The sequence below is a fragment of the Barbus barbus genome (genome assembly GCF_936440315.1).
Source record: "Barbus barbus genome assembly, chromosome: 26".
NCBI lineage: Eukaryota > Metazoa > Chordata > Actinopteri > Cypriniformes > Cyprinidae > Barbus > Barbus barbus.
In genome coordinates, this window is record NC_136754.1 from 30,673,304 (window position 1) to 30,695,937 (window position 22,634).

The following is a 22,634-nucleotide window of genomic DNA, read 5'->3' on the forward strand; positions in this document are numbered from 1 at the left end:
TTACACATGCTTGCACAAATAAATGTGTATGTAGAGTATATTGATTTTGAGTATTGTTGATCTTGCAGGTGACGGAGGAAGTGAATCGTCTGCTTCAGAGCGACTATGATCTGGTGTGTCGTGGCAATGTCAGCGTGAAGGGCAAAGGTCAGATGCTGACTTATTTCCTGGAGGGTAAAGCACAGGACCCGGGGAACCGAGCGCCACATCACACCGGCGGCCTGGAGCGCAGGGTTCACGCCATCGCCCGCTCCAGCAGCACACACACCAAAGCCGGCAGCACTGCATCCATGGCCTCGGGGTTCGCTGCCCGGATCGGTGTGAGCAGCAGTGCTCAGTGGTCACGAAGCGCTGCCGCTAATGTGCCTACGCTAGGAGAAGAGCAGGAGGTCAAAGGGGGGGAGATGTAGGACCAATTGCACATTACAGTATAATGTCTGCAGGAGGAAAGAATGAACCGTCTTCCCTTTATTCACCATCTCCAAACACATTCCTGCTCCAGCTTTACCACTATTTACCATCACATCAGTTCCTCTTGGATAAATCCAGGTTCTGTCCAGCATTTCTTTCCATCCTGAATCATGAAATTAGTGGGACTGTGAAAGCCATTTCAAGTTGACTTCCATGGATTCACAAAGAAACACAAAGGATTCTGTTTCGCTGCAGGAACACCCAGGTTAAAGAAAAAGTGCACTTCCATAATGTACTTAAAGTGCTCTATTTTCGCACACTAATTTTGTACTTAATATACAAAAAATTATTCGTTAGTGCTTCTTAAGATAAACTTAAGATCATCTAAGTGTACTCAACTGTTCTTTTTTGGGACGCCATGAATGTGAACTAAAATGCGCTTTTAACATACTATCTCTGTATTGAAAAAAATGTATTTATTTACTACGGAGCCCCTTAGAGCTCATGGTGGTGGAAAGATTTCGGGGTGGGTGAAAAAAATTTGGGGTGGGAGGAAAAAATATTTTTCAAAACTTTGCGAGGGAACGCAAACATCTTTGGGAGAGAACGCAAAGTTTTGCGAGGGAACGCAAAAGTTTTGCGAGAGAACGCAAAAGATTTGAAAAATATTTTTTCCTCCCACCCCGAAATCTTTCCACCACCATGAGCTCTAAGGGGCTCCGTAATTTACCACTTGTAGTACACTTGAACTATCTTTCATACACTAGTACACTGACTCATTTTCTTTTTCTTTTTTTTTTAAATACAGGAATAGTATGTTAAAATTATATTCATGGTGTCCCAAAATAGCACAGTTGAGTACATTTAGATTATCTTAATTTTATTTTAAGAAGTACTAAAGAATCATTTTTAGCATATTAAGTACAAAATTAATGCGAGAAAATAGAGCACTTTAAGTACATTATGGAAATGTATTTGTTTTTAACCTGGGCAGTCAAAGCCTTGAATCATCTTCTGCAATGCATAATTTCTCAATTTTTATGCCAACTTCTTATATGAGCTGTACATAGTAGATGTTCTTACGATCAGAGTTTGTGTAATTTTTGTATTAAACTCTCCAGTGCATTTGAATGATTGTGACATGTTTATAATATATAGAGCAGCAATAGAAGCAGGAGATGCTCTGCATCAGTGCACTAGATAGTGATTTCTGATTCTCACGCACTCCTTCATCTTCATCACGTGAGAGAGTCCCGCTCAAATTTCTAAAGGTTGAAACTGGAGAAATCAAAGATCTCCGATGTTTTATCTTGATGACGCATTTACAGCTGCAAACAGTAATAATATCATTAAAACAAGTAATGTGACACTTCCAAAGCCTTACATCAGGACACAGAATGATTATATATCAGTACACGCTGTTTCTAGCAGCATGTGTGTATATAGAAAGAGAAATCAGGGAGTTTGATAACAGCTTCATCCTCATCATCATCATCCTCGGCTGCAGTCACACTGACAGATTGTTCTGACACTATGAACTACAATCTGATGTTTATATTCATACATACAGTGGAGCCCAAAACATCTGACACTGCACTGAAAAAGCTTCAGTTTCACATTCTCATGATTGAACTTGTTTTTTTTTTATTACAAATTCCATTAGTAGAATCAAATAGAGTGAGGTGTAGTTACATAAAATAATGTCAAAGTTTCGCACTCGTTTACTTATGGTAATAGAATGTTTGCAATTGAAAATGGCTAATTATGACTGTTGTTTACTATAGTAGTTATCTGGTGTTTACTAATGCCCTCGAAATGTTAGCATAAAAACATTATATATAAAAAAAAACAAAGAAACATTTAAAAAAACATTCATAGAACGTTCAGAAATACTGTTTTCATAATTTAATGGGTATGTTTGCAAACCATTTGCAGAGCATATTTTTGTCAGCTGGCTATTTATTAAATGTCATAACTTAGTTTAACTTATGTTTCTTTCCAGATTCAAACTATATTTTGTATCGTATATTGTCAGTGTGGTGTCAGGCCTTTGGACCCCACTGTATGTGTGTGTTATGATCAGAGGCGGACAGTAGTGAAGTATTTTTATTCTGCTGTAAATGTACTTTTCAGGTGTCAGTACTTTATCAGTGTTTTTCTTTAGAAAACTTTACTTCATTACATTCCAAAGCATAATATTGTACTTTTTACCGCACTGTTTCATATTAAATATAATTTAATACTTAATTACATTAGAAATCTAGTACTTTCTTACTTTTACTCAAGTAAAAGTAATTCAAAGATTTACTTGAGTACAAGAAAGCACTAAATTTTTAATATTCTGAAGTATTAAAGGTAAAACAAACAACAACTTTTATTTATGAAATGTAGTGCGGTAAAAAGTATTATATTATGCTTTGGAATGTAGTGAAGTAAAAGTTTTCCAAAGAAAAACACTCTACTTACTTTTTAAATTTACTTGAGTAAAGGAAAAATACTTCACTACTGTCCACATCTGGGTGTGATAAAGGGTGTGATTAGAAGGGACAACCTCCACATGCTGAATATGTGCCAATTATATGAAATCTCAATCTGAAGTGTAATGATTGGGCACGATTCTGTCATCAGCATTCACTGTAATAATATCAGCATGACATTCACATGATTTAAACTCAAATACTCTATGTTTTACACAGTAAGAGAACTATGTGCACAAGACGTTTTCACTCATGAATATGTGATGTGTTACTGAGGCTTTTACCCGAGCGAGGCGGATGGTTTGATGTTAAAGAGGTCAGTTATGTGTAGTCTATGTGGGCGCAAGGGTACAGTGACCATCTACTGACACGGAGGTCAACAACCCGTCCATGAGTAACACACACAAACACACACACACACACACAGTGTATAGATCTCTGTAGACTGTTTCATGTTTACAAGCACAAAACTCATTCTCTGATTCTGTATATTTTTGAGACTGTTTGTGAGGAGAAACAATGACTCTTTCTATATTTCTATGGCAAATGTTTATTTTCATGCTGATGTTTTGAATCATGATTCTTTTCTTCTTCAGGGTATGAATCGATCTCTCAGTCGCTCTCTGTACTGTCGATACAATATTCTTGCCTTATTTGACACGCTTGCGGTGGTTGAAGTCATTTGCCTTTTAGCTCTTTGATATACAGAAGTGAATTTTGTAAATACAGCGATGCATGATATACTGTCCTTTGTACAGCGTAAACATGAGCAATAAAATATTTTGTAATAAAGAGAGTATTGAAGTACAACTGTTCTCAACGGTTGACTATTGTTTTGATTTTTGGAGTGCTGCCTCAAAGACTCGACTATCTGAATGACTTATTTATTTATTTATTTATTTATTGGTGGTGGGGGTGGGTTATGAATCTGTGAAGATCTATGAAGATCCCACTAGACTGTGTTGAGGTGAGTCTGGAGGAGTTTATTTCACAGATCCTACGGACAGTTCCTATGGTCCCAGTGCTTCCAAGTCCACTGGTCCTAAATCTGCTGGTCCCAATTCTGATGTTCTTAGTGTTCAGGTTTGGTGGAATCTTGGTGATCCCAAGATTTGGTGGAATATTGGTGATCCCAAGTCTTGTGCTCCCTGTGCTCTCTAGTCCAGTAATCCTTAATCCAACTCCAGTTGCCCTAACAGTCCCTAGTACGGTGGTCCCACATTTGGTAATCCCAGAGTTCCCTAGTCTGGTGGTTACGAGTCTGTTGGTCTCACGTCTGGTTATCCCAGCACTCCTTAGTCCAGTGGTCCCCAGTCCTGTTGTTCCAGTGCTCTTAAGTCCAGTGTTCCTGGACTTTCCTGGGAATACGGTAGTCCCGGAGGTTCTTCCCCTATCTTTGGTGCTTCTGGTAATGTCTGCCACCACCCTGTATGCCTGGGCCATGCACACTAACTCCAGTAATGAAACTCTCCCAAACTACCTGTCAGGCCATCCCTGTCTGGTCTTTCACTCCCAAAGGCTGTCTCAAAGTTATCTATATTCCCTACCTGTACTGTAAAGTTTGTCTCTGAGTTCTCTTCTGTTTCCTGTTTCCAACTCTGTTGGCTCTCCCGAGTTCCCCTAGTCTGTTCTGCCCTAGCCCCATTGATTCCCCTTGATCCGTCTTGATCTTCTCCTCCAGCTCCATTTGGTCATCATCTCTGCTGGCTTCCCAGAGGTCTTTTGCTCTGCTGGCTCCACTATGGTCTCCAGCTCCACCCTGATGACCTCCATCTCTGCCGGCGCCCCCTTGGAGTTCTTCCTTTTCACAGTCCTGGCCCTCTGGTTCTTCTCTTCACCATCTTCCAGTTGATTTTTATTTATTCTGTGTATATTTTTGTAGGGGGTTTTATCATGTATTTTCTGTTTGTGTTCCTTGTGCATTTGTTTTGTAGTCTTTAGTTTGTAGTTTTGAGTTGTTCCTGTTTCAGCCTCGATTGTTTGCTAGTGTATCTAGTTAGACCTATTATCCCCTTTCTATATAACCCCTAGTGTTTCTGGTGTTAATTGTCTGGTATTGTCTTTCTATGGTGGTTTGTTGGGTTTGATCAGTTCTGTTTTTTCCCCCTAGTTCCTGTGTTTTATATCTGATGGTGATAATGAAGACATTTATTGTTGAAATGTATATCAGCAGTTGGATCCTCTCTTGTTGTCTGAGTTCACCCCAGCATTACAGCTTTACACACTGCTGTCATATTAATTCATACTCAATGATTTAACATCATATTAATGTCAGTGATTCTTCTGCGAGACGACTCGAGTCATTGGATACCATCCTTCCACATTCATAATGAGAACATGATCACACTGAGTCAGTGCTTTTTAATCCTGGTCCTAGGGACCCCTGCTCTGCACATTTGTCTCCCTTATTTGACACACTCAGTTCAGTTCATAGAGTCTCTACTAAAGAGCTGATGATCTTAATCAGGTGTGTCATATAAGGGAAACATGCAAAATGTGTAGAGTGGTGGATCCCCAGGAACAGAGTTAAGAACCACTGCATTAAATGGATTCAGTAATGAATCATGCTGTGATTCACATATTTAATTAGATTCTGCATGCATTATTACATTCGAAATAAATGCAGAAGAAAAGGTTATTTGTAAATGTGTCTTGTATCAGTCATCAAACACACACACTCACACACACAATACTGACTCATCTGTGTGTTTTCATTCCTCCAGGCCAGAGGATGCAGTGTTTTTTTCTTCTTCTTCTTCTTTCTGCATCTGATGATGTCCACAGGTGACCACAATCATCGGGTGAGGTCAGGTGAAGTGTGTTTGTAGCAGGTGAGATGAGTAACCTACAGGACATGTGATACAGTTAAACCGAGGATCTGTGTGGCCTGTTGGAAAAGTATCTCTGGATTATCTTGACTATTTCTTCTGGACGGAAGCAAGATTAAACAAAGAGCAAGCCAGTCAGTGATAAAAGCTTCGATGCTAAAGTTAAACAACAACCTTTCATATGCCAAGTTCTTAGAAATTCACTTTTTGTTGTCATGTGGGTTTGAAACGTTCTTATACATTTTTTAAGAGAATGCTGCACTTGAGCAGTTGCACAACAATCTTAACTGAGATAAATTTGCCCAGTCTTAATGGCTCCTTTCTTTCAAATCGCTTTTTGTGAATGCTTTGTCTTGTGCATCTTTAAGTAGTTGCAGCACATGACTTTGGGTCTGCAATATTTATTTATTTATTTATTTATTTCGCTAAAAATAAATAATTATGCCAATTACTTAATTTAAAAAAATATATATTTAAAATTTGTTTTTTTTGTTGTTGTTGTTGTTAGTTTTTTTCTCTATGATTTTCACTTCACCCTGACATTTTTGACTTCATCCATATGTTCTTTTAAATCAAAGCATCTGTTCAGTGGCTGAAGGACGTTCATGTTGAAAAACAGACTCTCTGTGTTCTTCATGAGTTCCTTACACACCATCTCAGAGCTTGTGGAGCCTAACGAGTCTCTGGAGCTCGCATCTGGAGCTCAGAGCATCCAACGCACCAGCAAAGACTGGAGTTTAACCCTCAAAGAGCCTCGGACGTCTACTAGACACCATGATAGACGGACAAGCAAGTCACCGTCTCATAAGGTGCTAGAGTTTCCAACCAACCGTACTAGCATTTATACAGAAACACTTAACCCGTTGGGTCAACAGCATTCACCTCTCAGGGTTAAACTGCTAAGCTTATGTATAGACTCTACAGAAATATCTAGGGGGTTATCCAAAGGTTAAAAAGGTTTTCCAAATGTTGTGAGGAATATTATTTTTAAGCGTTTCTAAAACATTAAAATGTCTACTATTAACACTATTTGTAATACTATTTAAAGGTTGCAAAACATTTGAAAAAGAAATGTTATACAAATTTTTCTTAATTTTTTTACAAATTTACATGTAATTTACATCTAAAAGCAAAAATAATGTTTAAAAAAAGTTTAAACGAATGCAAATTAGAAATCAAAACCTGTTTCAATGGCATGTTTTTTTTTTTTTTTTTTTTTCTCGTGTGATATTATGGCACTGTTATTACGGGCCTGGTTTGGGCATCACAGTTAAATCTGTGTTTCAGCAGGTGAATCTGCCGCAGTGGCTGGTGAATCTGATGTGAGACATCAAGGAGGCCACAACACATGAGCTGACCATTGAATAAAGATCCCAGTATCCCAAAGTCAGTGAGCTTTAACAGACAACACATCTTCTGCTGAGCATTTTACCTCTCTTGACACCTGAGGCCATCATTTGTATTTGTATTTTTTTCTGAAGTTTAATTCTCTATCTCCAATGCACTGTTTTTGTTTTTCTTGCACAGTCTATGGGTGAACTTGTGTGGGTGGGATGTAAATGATTTGCTCGTGGCGTGTGTGCGTATAGTCACTGATGGGCCTACAGCAATCCTCAATAACACCAGTTGTGTTTGTTCGAACACACAAAGCAAGCTTGAACTCAAAAGATGTGCTCACGATTAAAGCTTAATTCAATTATTAATGCTACTGGAATCACAAATCTGAACATCTGTGTCTGATGTTTTCAAACTAACTTGAGCTATTGGTTGACCTTATGCAAGAGATCGTAGTGTCCAAAGTTGGACTAATACTACACCAGGAACTCTTAATTACAGCGCAGGCACCTCATGACAAACATGTTATGATGGCTGAAGACCTCAGATTAACCCGTCCTGTTATGCAATGACCACATGACCTTGTTTTTGTGACCCAACTCAAAGTGTGGTCAAAAACACATAATTGAGATGTTCACAGAACTCCTGTTGTGTGACAGGCAAATGTGTGTTTACATGCTACGTTATTGTTATACATGCTCAGAAATAAGACTACAAAAGCTGTCACTGGGATGTACCTTTTCACTTGTCAAAAGATACACCTTAGTACCTTATTTACCCCTAAAGGTGCATATTACAGTAGTCAACATTTGAAGTGGATCAAAACCATTCATCAAAGTTGTCCTAAAAGCAAAATGTGTTCTTGTCTTAGGACAAGACTGTTTTTTTTTTTTTTTTTATCCACTTCAAATGTTGACCACTGCAGTTACATTTTAGCACTTGAAGTGTGTGTATTAGTACCTAAATTATGCATATTAGTACATTTTAAAGAGGTACCGTCCCAGTGACTGCTTTTGTATGTTTTTTTTCTGAGAGTGCAGATGATGAACAGCAGCATCATGAACCTGTTACTGGTGAAACGGGTCACAGATGTTGCGTCGTCCCATATTGCAGACTTCGTCCTAGAGTAAATATTGACGTCTGCGCAACCAGAGCAAACCTGTGCACTGAAAACAGCATAATTAATACAGGAGAGTGGCGGGTCAATGATTAACTCCTCTGAGGTCATCATGTCACGGTATAAAAGCATGGCAGACACGCACAGAGAGCAGATCTGACACACCGCAGCAGATATTGGCTCCAGCGCATCTCTGGTTCTGCTATGAGAAGGCCGTGTGTGTTTGTGTTGTTGGTGAGTGTCCTTGTCTGTCCGGCGGATCTGTCTCCAGTGATCGGGCCTGAGCCCATCCGCTGTGCTCCATGCTCTCAGGAGCAGCTGGACTCCTGTGCCACCGTGTCCTTGGACTGTCCCGAGGTGCTCCGAGAGCCGGGCTGCGGATGCTGCATGTCCTGCGCGCTGAGGAGAGGAGAGTCCTGCGGCGTTTACACTGCTCACTGCGGCGCTGGCCTGCGCTGTGTCCCGAGACCCGGTGACCCACGACCGCTGCACTCGCTGACCCGCGGACACGCCGTCTGCACTGAGGACCACCAGACACAAGGTGCCTTTCCCATCAGTCACAACAACAGTATTCTGATTTTAACACGATTAAGACAATACTCTTATTAAGAATCTACCATGTAAACAGAGATTTTTGATGACCGTAATCTGGCTAAAGTCATACTCGAAGTAAACCCAAATCGAGACATGTTTCAGTCGCACTATTGAAGTACAGTATAGACGTGTACACACTGTTACTGTGGTGTAGGATTTTTCGCTGCATTTTGCGACAAGATACACACATGGCAGCGGTCAACCGTTTGACAGCAAGCAAAAGAGCATGACTTCAAATAAAGTTATAGTATATGTACATACATTTCAAAAAAATAAAATTTTATTAAAAAAAATGAGGATTTATGATACTGGTGACTGTTGAAACAAAAAAGGGGTCATTGGTCACATGACTCATGTTTTGTGTCTAGATGAGCCGGACATCTCATCTGACCAGGGCTCCCTGCAATACCTGCTGGGACTCAACCGGCCGCTGGATCCGCAGGACGCGGCAGAGGCTCAGGAGAGCATCAAGGCCAAAGTCAACGCCATCCGGAAGAAACTGATCCAACAGGTACTGAAACCTGCAGATCCGCTAATGCTTCAGGAAAGAGCCTCGCGTTCACTGCCTAAAGCTGTTGAGTTTCTACACCGTTAAAGCAGTTTGCTCTGTATTTGTAAACTGAATAGTTCAACCACAATTTATCACCTACACTCAACAAAAATTAGGCCTAAATTTAAGATTTATGTATTTGAACTGTATATAAAATGTTCCTCCATTTGAATTACACATTTTTAACATATAATATTTATTTTATTTTTTCTCTTTAAATAAAATGTTAACTGAAATAAAATGCTTAAACCTAGGGCAACATGTCTCAGTAATTAACTTAGAATAAAAAAATAAAATAATAAAACCTATATAGACATTTTAAAACTACAAAAAAATTATAAAAATGACAAACACACAACAAAATTACTTTAAAATTAACATTAATAAAAAAATTTAAAATATAATTCAAAATATATTTAAAAATCTCTTTATAGTTATATAATAACATTAACACTGTTCTACTGTCAGTCATACATTTTTTTTTTTTACCCATTTAATTGTATCATATTTTTAAAATTAATTTACTATGTTAAGAGTTCATTGTGAAGTCAATAATGAGTTAAAATGTATGAGATGGAAACAAATAGCATTTTTTGACGATAAATGCATACAAATGTATTTAAGACAATTCATTTTATTAGTACTATTATAGAAATCAGTGCTGAATAAATAAATCTGTGTCCAAATGGATGGATATGTAATTCAGAGACACAGATCTTAAATTTTGGCCTGATATTTTTTAAGTTTACTTGCCATTTATGTTCCGCCAATTGGTTTGTATGTTTGGTTGACCCATGGCGTGTTTCTGATTTAGGGTCCGTGTCACATTGAGCTGTATGCGTCTCTGGACGTTATCACTGAATCGCAGCAGACGTTAGGAGAGAAGTTCACCAGCTTTTACCTGCCCAACTGTGACAAGCATGGATTCTATAAGGCCAAACAGGTGTGTGTCTGTCCCGACCGACCCGACCCGACCTGAAACAGCACCCTAACTATCTCTTCTCTGTCTGTCAGTGTGAGACGTCTCTGGTGGGCCAGCCTCCACGCTGCTGGTGTGTGTCGTCCTGGAACGGGAAGAGGATCGGTGATGATCTGCCGTCTGATTCTCAGTGTCATCAGGAGCTCACGCACTGAACCCAAGCTGCAGCTCACTTCACTTATGTACCATATTTATTCTTATGTATATGGCTCTTATTTGGTTAATATTTATGAACTGTTTTTTGACAGAATTCTACCAGAATTAATTAAACAAACACTAGAAAACATGCTGTTTTTCAAACTCCACCTGAGCGAGATCCAGATCTGGATCTTCAAAAACTCACAGATGAAACTTTACGCTCCACGATGACGTTCGTTGAAGAGTATAATATGTTATGATGAGTCTGTGATTCTGCCTCAGTCTTTGTTCGCTGTGGTTTTTCCTGACCACTTTAATTCAGTATAACTATTTTTGCCCAGCAGTTGTCCAAGGTGACCCTGCTGATATTATTCTGTGTAAACGGTTTCTTTTGTTTGTTTTCTGTAAACTCCATTTTAATTGCTATATTATTTGACTATATGTATATATGCTATAAGTATTTAAACCAGATGTCTACCTCACATTAGACATGACGTCTTTATGGACTCCCTGAATGCATTTAACATTTAAAAGTGCTGCTCTATTTATTCTGAAACTATTTTATTGGATATAAATGTAATGTGTGTATATATATCCTCGTGATTTTTTCAATAAAGTGTGAGAGATTGCACAGGAATTATTTGTAGATTAAGCTGTTGAACAATTTTCATTCTGAAATTCATATTAGATGATCTAAGTAGATTTGTTCAATCTACAAACATATGAATATGAATATGTTCAACACAAACATAGACTATTAAAGTAAAGTCGTGACGTATTGTCAAGTATGGTGACCCATACTCGAAATTGGTGCTCTGCGTTTAACCCATCCAAGTGCACACACACAGCAGTGAGTAGTGAACAAATGCACACACACACACACACACACACACACACACACACACACACACACACACACACACACACACACACACACACACCGTGAACACACACCCGGAGCAGTGGGCAGCATTTATGCTGCGGCGCCCGGGGAGCAGTTGGGGGTTCGGTGCCTTGCTCAAGGGCACCTCAGTCGTGGTATTGAGGGTGGAGAGAGCGCTGGACATTCACTCCCCCCACCTACAATCCCTGCCGGCCGGGGACTCGAACCCGCAACCTTTCGATTACGAGTCCGACTCTCTAACCATTAGGCCACGACTTCCCCAAATCCCCTATTGTGCCACTGCAATTGTCATCAAAAGTTTTGTCAATACCATCAGATATTGAGTCTTTTCACCCGCTGTTAGTTCAGCAATCACAGTCGTTTCATAGTTTTTGATCATAATTTTTTTAACATAAGTCATTGTGCAGGACACCTCATGAGACAGAAAACACAAAGATCGCTGCATGAGGAGATATTACCTACAGTCCTGGTGTGATCTCCACATCCTGAGGTAGAAACAGAAAAGCAAATGGAGAATAATTAGTGTAGCTGCTGCTTATATTTCCAGATAAACACAGTCATGTGCATGCAGTGAGTTAATAAAACTAAAGGTGACGGTGAATTTTGGTCATTGTGATGAACTCAGAGTTATGTTATGACGCATATATTCTGGTCTGGTTGTGTTAGCTGGAAAAGCTGCTCAATGTGACCTCAAGTTTCTGGATGTTTTGATCTGCTGAAGTACAAGGCTTCTGTTAACTAATCCTGAAGTTAATTTGGTCCGTCTGCTAACCCTCACTCTCTCTCTCTCTGTTCCTCATAGTCACTCGTTATCATTATTATTCATTTCTAAAAGATGAAGAGGCATAATAGGTCAGTTACTTTCTCATTATTTTTGCTGAGAAAGGAATAGCAATAAAGGCAGATCTTTGCCCAGCCTCTCTCTCTCACACACACCTCTCTCTCTCTCTCTCTCTCTCACACACACACACACACAGCAGTATAAGAGGCAAGCAGTATAAGAGTCTGCCGCTCATCTGCAGAAGGAGAGACTCCAACAGACGGAGCATTGCCAGTCTGACAGAAAGAACGCAGAGGTCAGTGACTGGAACTTTATTCTGCTGATTTTACACAACTGCTCTGTTCATACTTCTTTTGCTTTTCGTAATAGACAAAGAAATACAAGATTACATATCTAAAGTACCTTGTAAAGTAACAGCTAAAACATTTACTCATTTGCAGAGTTTTCATCTAGCTCTCAGCTACTGTTCTGAGTAACTTTTTCCAATGCTTTGTCTTGGTTTGGGAGTCTGTATGCATTCTAGTATTGTTGAATTTAACAACACTTCTGAAAGTCTTGTGTTGTTTGGTAAAATCACAGTTTATTTTCCATCAGTGTTCTGTCAAATTCAACTAATGCAAACAAAGTCTGAAAAGTCAGTGTTTATGGTGAATTTTGTAAATGATTGGTTTCATATACTTATAGTAGTCTTATAAGCCCAAACCTCCTTCATGTGCTGACAATGTGGCCCTTTTTTCAAGAGATTGCCCTAATTCAGCTGCAGCTAGGTTCCAAAACATCCTTAATGCTTTTGAGACTCAAACTATGTCTGAGCAATATTCAAATAGTTCATGTACTATTCATTACATACACATTACATAAAACTTGACCTAACTTATTTTCTTTGACCCAAGATGGTAACAGAACACTTTCCTCACTCCTTCTGTTTTCTTGACTCTGTGTAAGAACACACACTGCTGCCAAAGCAGTTTATATCATGGAAAATACTAAAGCAGCCAGTCCTGAACATTTTCACCAAACCACAAGAATAATGCTGCTCAGTGTTTGTAACATTGTGACTGAATCATCAGTCATGCTAGTCCTGTTCTATTTAAGGCTGCAGTTCTGCTCGTGTCAAACTACATCACCTTCTCTCAAAGGCTTCAGTGAACCTATGCTTTTTAAATTCATCTCTAAGTAAAGCTGCATTAAAGATGCTAAATCATCACTGACGTTTAAAACCCAGTTCTTATAAGTGAAGCAGCATTCAGCACTGAAACTTTGCATATTACATATATGAACAACGAATCATTTTGAAGACAAGTTTCCACTTTTGAATGACTCCAATCCATACATACGCTGAAGGAGTCACTCAGTTTCTTATAGAGAAACCCAACCTTTCATGGTTGAGGGGCATAGAAGGGAAAAACTGGGCCACTAATGAGATGGAAAGCAAACTCACCTGACCCTGAGCTGTGAGGTAGACTGTAGCATGACAGGTAAACAAACCACAGAATGTAGTCTGCAAAACTGTCTGGCACCAAAATCTACCTGCAAACACAAATAGTTAAAATAAACATTCTGTCATCATTTGAGCTTTGTATGTCAGCCACATACATCATTTGAGCTTTGTTCTTTTGTGAAACACAAAAGAAGATGTTGTGCAAAGAAGTCTCTGTGTGTAAAACTAAAAATAACGCCTTCAGATCTCATTTGTTCCTGAGCATATTCAAACTAACACTAGTGTTAATGATGCTAAACACTGTTGCTTCTCATATCTGACAGACTGAATATGAAACAGAAACACTTATTTATAAAGCACATTTAAAAACAACATAAACTGATCCAATGTAGCCAATGTGGAACAGATAGATGTAAATAATTAGAAAATCTGAGCGTTCTAGCCTACTCAACCCTGAATTTAAGCCAGTGGAGGAACACTAATATAAGGAAAGTATGGTCTCTGATTTTAGACATTGTCAAAAGACTCTTGGCTGCATTTTGAACAACTTGCGAGTGAGATGATGTAGATTGAATTACAGTAATAGATGACTAATGCATGGATGACTAATTCCAAATCTTGGAATTTACAAAGCAGAATATGCTTTGTAGTTTTCCAATAGAGTCATGTCAAAGAAGTCAAAAATCACTCCAAGGGTCTTGTAAGTTTAGAGTGGAACTAACTGGACTTTTAGGACAGGGAAAGAAGGGATGGGGCAACCTAAAATCAAACGTTTGTTTTATCTTCATTAAGCTGCAAAAAAGTGTTCACCATCCAACTCTTAATATCATTAATGCACTTGAACAAGACATTAAATGAAAATGTAGTGCCAGGCCTTACTGGAAGGTAAAACTGGGAATAGTTAGCATAACTGTGATAATCAATATTATATTCCCAAAGAATGTAGCCAAATAGGAAGTATATAAAGGGGGAATAATAAAGGTCCCAAAACGGATCCCTGGGGCACGCTACACAATAAACGAGCAGATGATGAGGAAAAAATGATCAAATTTCCAAAATAGGTCCTGTTCTCAAGGTAAGAAGTAAAAGCCTGTGCAGTGCCCTAGATACCTACCATATGACATTAGTGAAGAATATAACAGTCAGTGGTATCAAATGCCACGCTCAGATCCAACAAAACTAAAGCAACACATGAGCCTGAATCCAGAGCAAGCAAAATATAATTTGTGATTATATAGGGATCTAAAACCAGATTGAAATGACCAAAATGTTAAAATAATTTAAAAAGACAAAAATATTTTCAAAAATATTACTTTGTGCTGCAGGATACAAATATTTCCCCCAGCAGAGTTTGCACAACTGCATGTTTAAATCTAGCTGTCACAAAACCTTTGTCTAGAGACTGGTCTTTACTACAGCTGTCACCATAGGACTAATAGCAGAATAAACATCTTTAATATCCAACAATAACAATATCTAACTTGGAGCCAGAACACTTGCGATAGCTAACTGGATTAAAGAGAGAGGTTGGAAATGAGACAGACAACTAACAGGAGGAGATAGATGTTAAACATCTAATTCAAAATAGCACAAGACCAACACAATAGCCTCAGAACTGGTGGATAAAGGGAGAGAAATGGTGAGAGCAATCAGATTCAAACACAACTGGATAGTGGTCAAACATACATGGCTCAATAACCTCCAAATCTGAAAAAAAAAAAAAACATAAGATCAATTGCATGACCACAGTTGGATTGGTGTTAAAATCTCTAAGAATCAATTGGCTGTTAGCACGAGTCACCATTTTTGGAGCTTGACAAAAGTGTTGTCATTGCATGGTAAACATAGCATGAATATTGTTCAAAACACTTAATTTTGGAATTAAATTTATAATGATCAATTGTATGATCAATAAGTACAATTGAATCAATTGTAATTATTGTGTTACTGTCCAACCCTGTTAAATCTAAGATAGATGTACAGCACCATAAGTACAGTCTATATGACTCTATGTTGTTGTTTTGTCTCAGGGTTCATGGGTCAGATCTCCTCTCTGCTGCTATGAGTCCTCATGCCTGGATCTTTTGCGCCCTTCTCTGCGTCCTCACTTGTGAACGGAGCAAGAGTGCATACAAAGGGCCCGTCCTGAGCCGAAAGCGGAGACTGGTAGAGGACGTAGCCGATGGGGCCCGGAGAAAGTGCTCTTATACATTCTTGGTCCCAGAGCAGAAGATCACGGGGCCGATCTGTGCCAGCCAGGGCCCTTCTCTGCCAGATAAAGAGCGCGTGACGCAGTTGGATATAGCTGATGTCCGGGAGCTCTTGACCAAGCAGAGACGTGAAATGGACACACTCCGGATGATTGTGGATGTGGATGGAAACATGGTTAATGAAATGAAACTTTTACGCAAAGAATCACGCAACATGAACTCCCGCGTCACCCAGCTGTACATGCAGCTGCTGCACGAAATCATTCGCAAGCGTGATAATTCGCTGGAGCTGGCACAGCTGGAGGGACGGATCCTCAACGGCACGGCCGAGGCACTGCGGCTGTCTGTCCTCTATAGGGAGCTAGAGGTGCGCTTCTCCACACTGGCCGCACTGGTCAATAACCAGTCGCTGCTGATCGCGGCTTTGGAGGAGCGATGCCTGCAGGTGTATGGGAGTCACAGACGAGAACCGCTGCCTCCGCCACTTGTGCAGGTCGTGCCTGAGAACATCCCGGTGTATGTGCCTCGTTTTTCCAATGAGATCCAGAGGCGTCAAGGCTGGCCCGTTCCAGAGGACAGGAGTTCCAGGACGGCTCCGGCACCCACAGGAGGCTCCCCTCAGGGGAACGTCAGTCTGGAGGGTAATGAAGCCATTACACAGCAAAACACACAGTATCTGTGTTTGCCAACCAGCACTCATGTCATTTCCATTAGTGTCACTACACTGCATTGAAAATCAACACTCATATGCACACCAAACACATCACATTTAAAGGAATAAGTCACATTTAAGCAATAGAATCATCCTGAAATACCAGAGGCTGCTGAATAGGACTGCATTTCTAGGACCCTTTTTGTGTGGCAGTGCCACCTAGTCAATTCTACTCTATCAGACTAGAATTCTAACCTGAAACAAACAGGTGCAAAAACTAGACCCATTAGTATTATATTTTAAATAGTCTTTTCATCTTGTTTTTTATGTAAGAGCGGCACAGTCATCTGTAACTTAAATGTGCAAGGATTTTGGTGTTTGTCGCTTCCAGTTATTTTATCTGTACAAAACTCTGTTAAGACGCTTGATGTTGCAAACTGGCATTATCAAATAATCTAATTTATTATCACAATCATAAATACACTGGTCAGTGCAAACTATTTATACTGTTTCAAGAAGGTTACCATCAGTTACATGTAGGGTTAAGGGTTTGGTATTGCATGATATTGCTTAATGTTAGTAACTTTCCACAAGTTTAGTTTTCGGATACATGCAAAATAATCAGACAATAAAAAGTAATTGTGAACTTATGTACCTTGAAGAGTAGAGCATTATGCTTGCAATTCATCAGGTTAATTCCCAGGGAAAACAAGAACTAATAGAAAAACATCTGCCAAATGTATGACTGTAAATCAAGAACATATCAGAAATGTGCAGTGTGTAATGTACAAAAGCCTAATAAGACCCAATAAATCATTTAAACCATAGGCCTGTGCAGAATATTACTCAGTCAAGAAAATTGAGCTAGTTCTCTCTCTTGTTAGCAGCTGACCTTATACACATTAACAGATAACTGGTAATCTATATCTGAAAGGCACAAGAGCATAACTGAAGATATATGTCAGTATTGAAGAGCTTTATTGATGCTCGTGCCTCATCAGCGGTGTGCGTTCACTCATTTGTGTGTGCTGGTGTCTCGAGGTCCCTTTCGGGACTGTCTTCAGGCGATGCAGGCAGGACACTCCACCAGCGGGACGTATCTTCTGAAGCCGGACGGGACGGAGACACCTGTACAGGCCTGGTGTGAGCATGACGTGGACAGAGGCGGCTGGACGCTTATCCAGAGGAGGAAAGATGGATCTATCAACTTCTTCAGAAACTGGGACAGCTACAAGGTAGCGATGTCTGATTCACAATCAATTACTTTTGAATGACCAGTTGAAGTACCAATTGACTTTGTCATCAAAAACAGTGGGATAAATTACAATATTCCAATGAAAATGAGACAAAAACACATGGCGGAATAACAGTGCAATCTTTGGAGAATATTAAAAAGCAATCGAGTGCTCCAGTGGTGACGCATTTTTGTAAGCAAGCCCATAAGTTTGCATCACTCTGGTTCCCTTGACAAAAAACCCAGAAGGATTTTTTCCTTTGGCTTTTGGATTATTGCAGAAAATATGCCCTGTGACCCACAAAAGTTTATGATTGTTATATGTTTTGTTCACTATCCAGGTTCATTGGAAATACATGCTTCTACCTACATTTCTGCAAAACTCAAAATACTTACAATACGTAAAATACGTACAAATCGCTGCAGTTTCCAGTTGAAGTGAACACTAGAGGCCGCAAAACTCTGACAACTTTTATTTCTTTTCACACAAAGTATGATTTACAAGGCCAGACTTTTGATTTTCACTCAATTCCTTGCACAATAGTATATTATGACCTCACAATAATTTTAACATGCTGTGAGATTTGAAAACAGGCACTTTTGAACATTAGTGTTGCATATCCAGCTTCACACGTTTGGGTTTTCTAATGCAGTAGGTTTGCTTGGAAGTGTTGCACTTGTGAGATGAAGCACTCCGGTACGAATCCTGTGAAACTAAGGTTCGACAAAACAGCTCAAACCCGTGTAGAAGCAGATTAAAATAGCACTGCTGCATCAGCGAATTCCTGTACTAATGTAACAAAAACATGGCCCAACTTTTAGCACTACTTGCGGGATATTTCACTTTAAAACTTTAAAACGCCTCGGTTGCTTGTTCGTCATGATAAACTTCACAAATTAACACAACTTTTATGAAATTTTAAGCCTAAAGGCAATTGGCAGAAGTGAAAAGCTAAACTACAATAAACGAACTACATCACGGTCACATGACTTTGATAAATATTTCTGGAAGTTTGAGTAAGAATATTCGGATTCGAAACACAACGTCTAGTGAGTAGAAGAGTTTGGCATGATGGTGTTCAATGTCCTGACAAAATCTGTGGTGCCATTCAAGACAAGTAAAAGCTTAAAAACACACACACAAGCAGGCATTACTGATGTATTTTATGTCGTAGAATAAAACATGGAAATATCTTGATCTTGTGTTCAACACAGATCTCATTTCAGGCATTTAACCAAAAACCCACTGGCTTCAGGACGATGGAACACGAGGTGCTAAAATACAACTGGGTTCCAGGTTTTGCCTACAAAAATACCTAATCCCTACAGCACTCTATACAGACAAATGATTATATGAGTTGGACCGTGTGTCTATGAGCTGTGATTTGCACATTCAGCAAACAGACCTTCATGAGCCCCTGTCAGAGAATCAGACTCAGAGGAACACTAGTAATGAAGGTGGAGATGATGTAGCTCCCAAAGAGCTGGATCTGGATCTCAGGATCTGCGCCTCGCATCCGTTTGTTTTGATTGCGCTCGTGCCTGTGTGTCAGTGGTTCTTTCATTCTGAGCCCCCCCCCCACACACACACACGTTTATTTTTATAAATTGTGGGGACATTCCATAGGCATAATGGGTTATACTGTACAAACCGTATTTTCTATCACCTACACCTAATCCTACCCCTTACGGGAAACTTTGTGCATTTTTACTTTCTCAAAAAAACTCACTCTGTATGATTTAAAGACGTTTTGAAATATGGGGACATGGGGCAACGTCCTCATAAATCACCTTCACCTTGTAATACCCGTCATACCCATGTCATTATACAAATTTGTGTCCTCATATGTGACATAAACGCACACACATGCGCACACACAGGGAAGCCTCCTAAACCTCAACGTCACACACTTTCCAGTGAAGCCAAAGCATGTGATGATGAGCTGCTGCTGCAGGTGTGTTTGCGCTGTAACTAAACTCACACATACTTATTGCTGTAGTGAAATAATAACAATCGGCTGCAGTATGTGCTGAAATCAGCAGTGATGTCTTTAAAATCCCTCATCAGCCCAAAGCCCTCAAAGAAGCCTGAGGTTACTTTGCATTTCCAGTAATTCAAAGGTAAAATGCGGGGGCAATGATAACACCGTCCAGTGACGGCTGTAAATCTCTGCGTTCTGCTCTCGTTTTCTTGTCCTCCAGAAAGGCTTTGGTGACGTGGATGGTGAGCACTGGCTGGGTCTGGAAAACATTTACAACCTGGGCAAACAGGAAGACTACAAGCTGCTGTTGGAGCTGGAGGACTGGATGGGGAAGAAGGTTTACGCGGCCTACAGCAGCTTTTACCTGGAGCCCGAGAGCCAGTCGTACCGTCTGCGTCTGGGAACCTACCAGGGCAACGCCGGGGATTCACTGACCAGCCACAACGGCAAACAGTTCACCACGCTGGACCACGACAACGACGCCTTCTCAGGTGATAACATAAAGATTTGCACTCATGGAAATTACTAAAGCAGTCAAACCTGTTCATTAGAAGGTGGTGTCCCAATACTTTTGGCAGTAAAGTGTAGATTAACTGAGAGGCAGAATGACTAAGACACTGATTATTGATTGTCTTTCAGGTAACTGTGCTCATTTCCACAAGGGTGGCTGGTGGTACAGCGCCTGCGGACAGGCCAATCTGAACGGCGTGTGGTACTCCGGAGGAGTCTATCGCAGCCGCTTTCAGGACGGCATATTCTGGGCTGATTATGGAGGGGGTTTTTACTCCATGAAGTCTGTGCGTATGATGATCAGACCCATTGACTGAAGCCGGACCGACTGCTTTTAGGACAGTGGAAACAGGTTTTAACCAGTTTGTATGAGTAATGCTTGGGGTTTGCTTGATTTACAAATGATGTGACAGAGAAATGAAAAGTGTACAGTTACAGATGAAAGTACCATCACCATTTTGTAATTAAAAATGTATATCAGTCTTCTCAGTGTCATGCTTTGAGCACATTTTAGCAAACCGTGTCCATGACAAGATGTTTGATCGGGTTTTTCATGATTAGAAATAAGTCATAATAGCATCTGCGATGACTACATAGCAAAACGTGTTCTATTTAATTGCTACCTTAAAGACACTAAAAAATAAATAAAAAACATCTTACTTAGTATTTTTGTTTCTAGTAAAAAAATATATAAAAATTCTTAAGTTAAGATGCATTTACCAAGCAAAATGACATAAGCTAATTTGTTTCCAGGAGAAACAAACAAACAAACAAACAAAAAATTAAGTGTTAAATTTTGCTTAAAACAGGTAAAAATCTTGTTTTAAGAATATTTTACTTAACCCAATGGAAGACAATTTTACTCTTGAGATAAGCCTTTTTTTCTTGCAATGGGGCTATTTCTACATGGTTTGGTGTAAATGAAGCTATTTAGGTTAATTCAGTAATGTATTTTTTTTTCTTTTTCAATCCATTATGAGCTTTCCAGTGAGAACATAATGTAACAATATTTTGATTTAACATAAACATTTAATTATTGCAGAAGTTCATTCAACTCCAAATGCTGCCACTTTCTATCATTCTGTCGTTTTGATCAAACACAGAGACTCTAGAAACATTCAAACATGTATTTAGGTGAAATACAGCCGTCCATACGCCACAGTTTCTCCCACCTCCTGTTTATTTTGGTGGCTTTTTAGGCGTTACAGGGGTAGAAGAACGGGGCACAGACAATGAGAAACATATTGCTGGTCTCCAGACGGCGCTGCATGGGGAAAGTGGGTAAGAGGAACCGTTGGATGGAAATGGGCCAAATGTCTGTGGTTGTTGTGTGTTTTTCCTTCTCCTCCATCAGTCCAGCTACTGGCTAATGCACATGTTCTCTGTGCAGACGTTTAACTGACTTTAGCTTTGAATAAAAGCTTCTGCTTCATCAATGCGTGGAAGTGTAGATTTATTGCTTTTGTAGTTGAATGGTTGGCTTCATTGCTGCTATAATAGTGTTACTAAAGGCTTTTGATTCAAACTTGCCATTCTTTTTCATTCATTTTTGATTAACTGACTTTCAGAAATGCAAATTAACTCTCGATAACTTGGCAGGAAACCTGAAGCAATGAAACGAAGGACCAGACTTGTTTTTGTCAGTTTGTGGTCTGAAAAACGCTCCGCTAACATGAAGGAGCAAGAATAACGTGTTTGTTTTATGGAAGGGTCACAGATTTAAAGTCCATCCATCTATCATTCTTCACATCTATCCCAGCGTCTCAGAGAAACACCCTGAATGGATGGTCCATCCATCAAACCCAGATTTAAAGACTTCTTCCTAAAAACACACAAAGAGTGGAAAAGTACAAACACAGCAACACAAAGAAACTTGAGTAATTGTACAGCTTCATCTCAAACTGATGATCAAAATGACAAAGAAACAGCCAAGAGACCAATAACACACCACCACTACAACTTTAATATGTCTTTATGGAGTGTTTATTGCCATATAAACAGAGAAAAATCTGCTCTTTAATTTGTCTTTTTCCATCACAAAGTTTTTTAAAGAATGACTAGATGGAGCTCTAGGCATTTGCTATGCATGGGTTTTGGTCATTCTGTGTGGTTTATAGGTGTTTTCCTCCGGTCTGGCATGAAAAGAGTCACTCCTGGTCTCCTGGTCTGTAGATGTGACTGTTTTCTGGTCCAACAGATGAAAACAGAGCATCTGATCTGCAGTAGCAGAAGTAGGAATCATTTATGTCTGGAGCATACATTTTCATTTATTCACAGAAGTAATGTGTATTTTGTAGCACAGTGGTATGCTCTTGATGGTATGTTCCTCCTGTCTGTATTCAGCACATACTGTAGGTTGCTCTCACAGCATATAGACACTCAGAGCATCCAGAAGCATAAACGCAAACCTCACATTAACATAACCGTGCTGGTTGCATTAGCACATCCCTGAAGCACACAGGGAGCCAGTGTGATCCCCAGCGTTTCCAGA

General features: G+C 39.6%; 3 protein-coding genes across 3 annotated transcripts in view; all 3 read left to right on the forward strand.

Annotated features, from left to right (window-relative positions):
- Window positions 1–536, forward strand: part of adcy1b (adenylate cyclase 1b) — a 44,620-nt gene extending 44,084 nt beyond the window's left edge. The window contains exon 20 of the mRNA XM_079379327.1: window positions 69–536. Within this exon, the coding sequence (XP_079235453.1) occupies window positions 69–410 (342 nt within the window). The 3' untranslated portion in view covers window positions 411–536. The remainder of the gene's footprint in view (window positions 1–68) is intronic.
- A 7,808-nt stretch (window positions 537–8,344) lies between these two features.
- Window positions 8,345–10,565, forward strand: LOC306846216 (insulin-like growth factor-binding protein 1). The gene is made up of 4 exons (XM_079379385.1): window positions 8,345–8,709; window positions 9,131–9,273; window positions 10,127–10,255; window positions 10,327–10,565. Exons 1-4 carry the CDS (start codon window positions 8,373–8,375, stop codon window positions 10,444–10,446), a joined length of 729 nt encoding a protein of 242 aa, XP_079235511.1. The 5' UTR covers window positions 8,345–8,372; the 3' UTR covers window positions 10,447–10,565.
- A 1,784-nt stretch (window positions 10,566–12,349) lies between these two features.
- On the forward strand, window positions 12,350–21,577 carry angptl1b (angiopoietin-like 1b). The gene is made up of 5 exons (XM_079379347.1): window positions 12,350–12,409; window positions 15,586–16,406; window positions 17,459–17,652; window positions 19,854–20,124; window positions 20,273–21,577. The coding sequence occupies exons 2-5, from the start codon at window positions 15,617–15,619 to the stop codon at window positions 20,458–20,460; spliced, it is 1,443 nt and encodes a 480-aa protein (XP_079235473.1). The 5' UTR covers window positions 12,350–12,409; window positions 15,586–15,616; the 3' UTR covers window positions 20,461–21,577.
- Window positions 21,578–22,634: the final 1,057 nt, after the last annotated feature.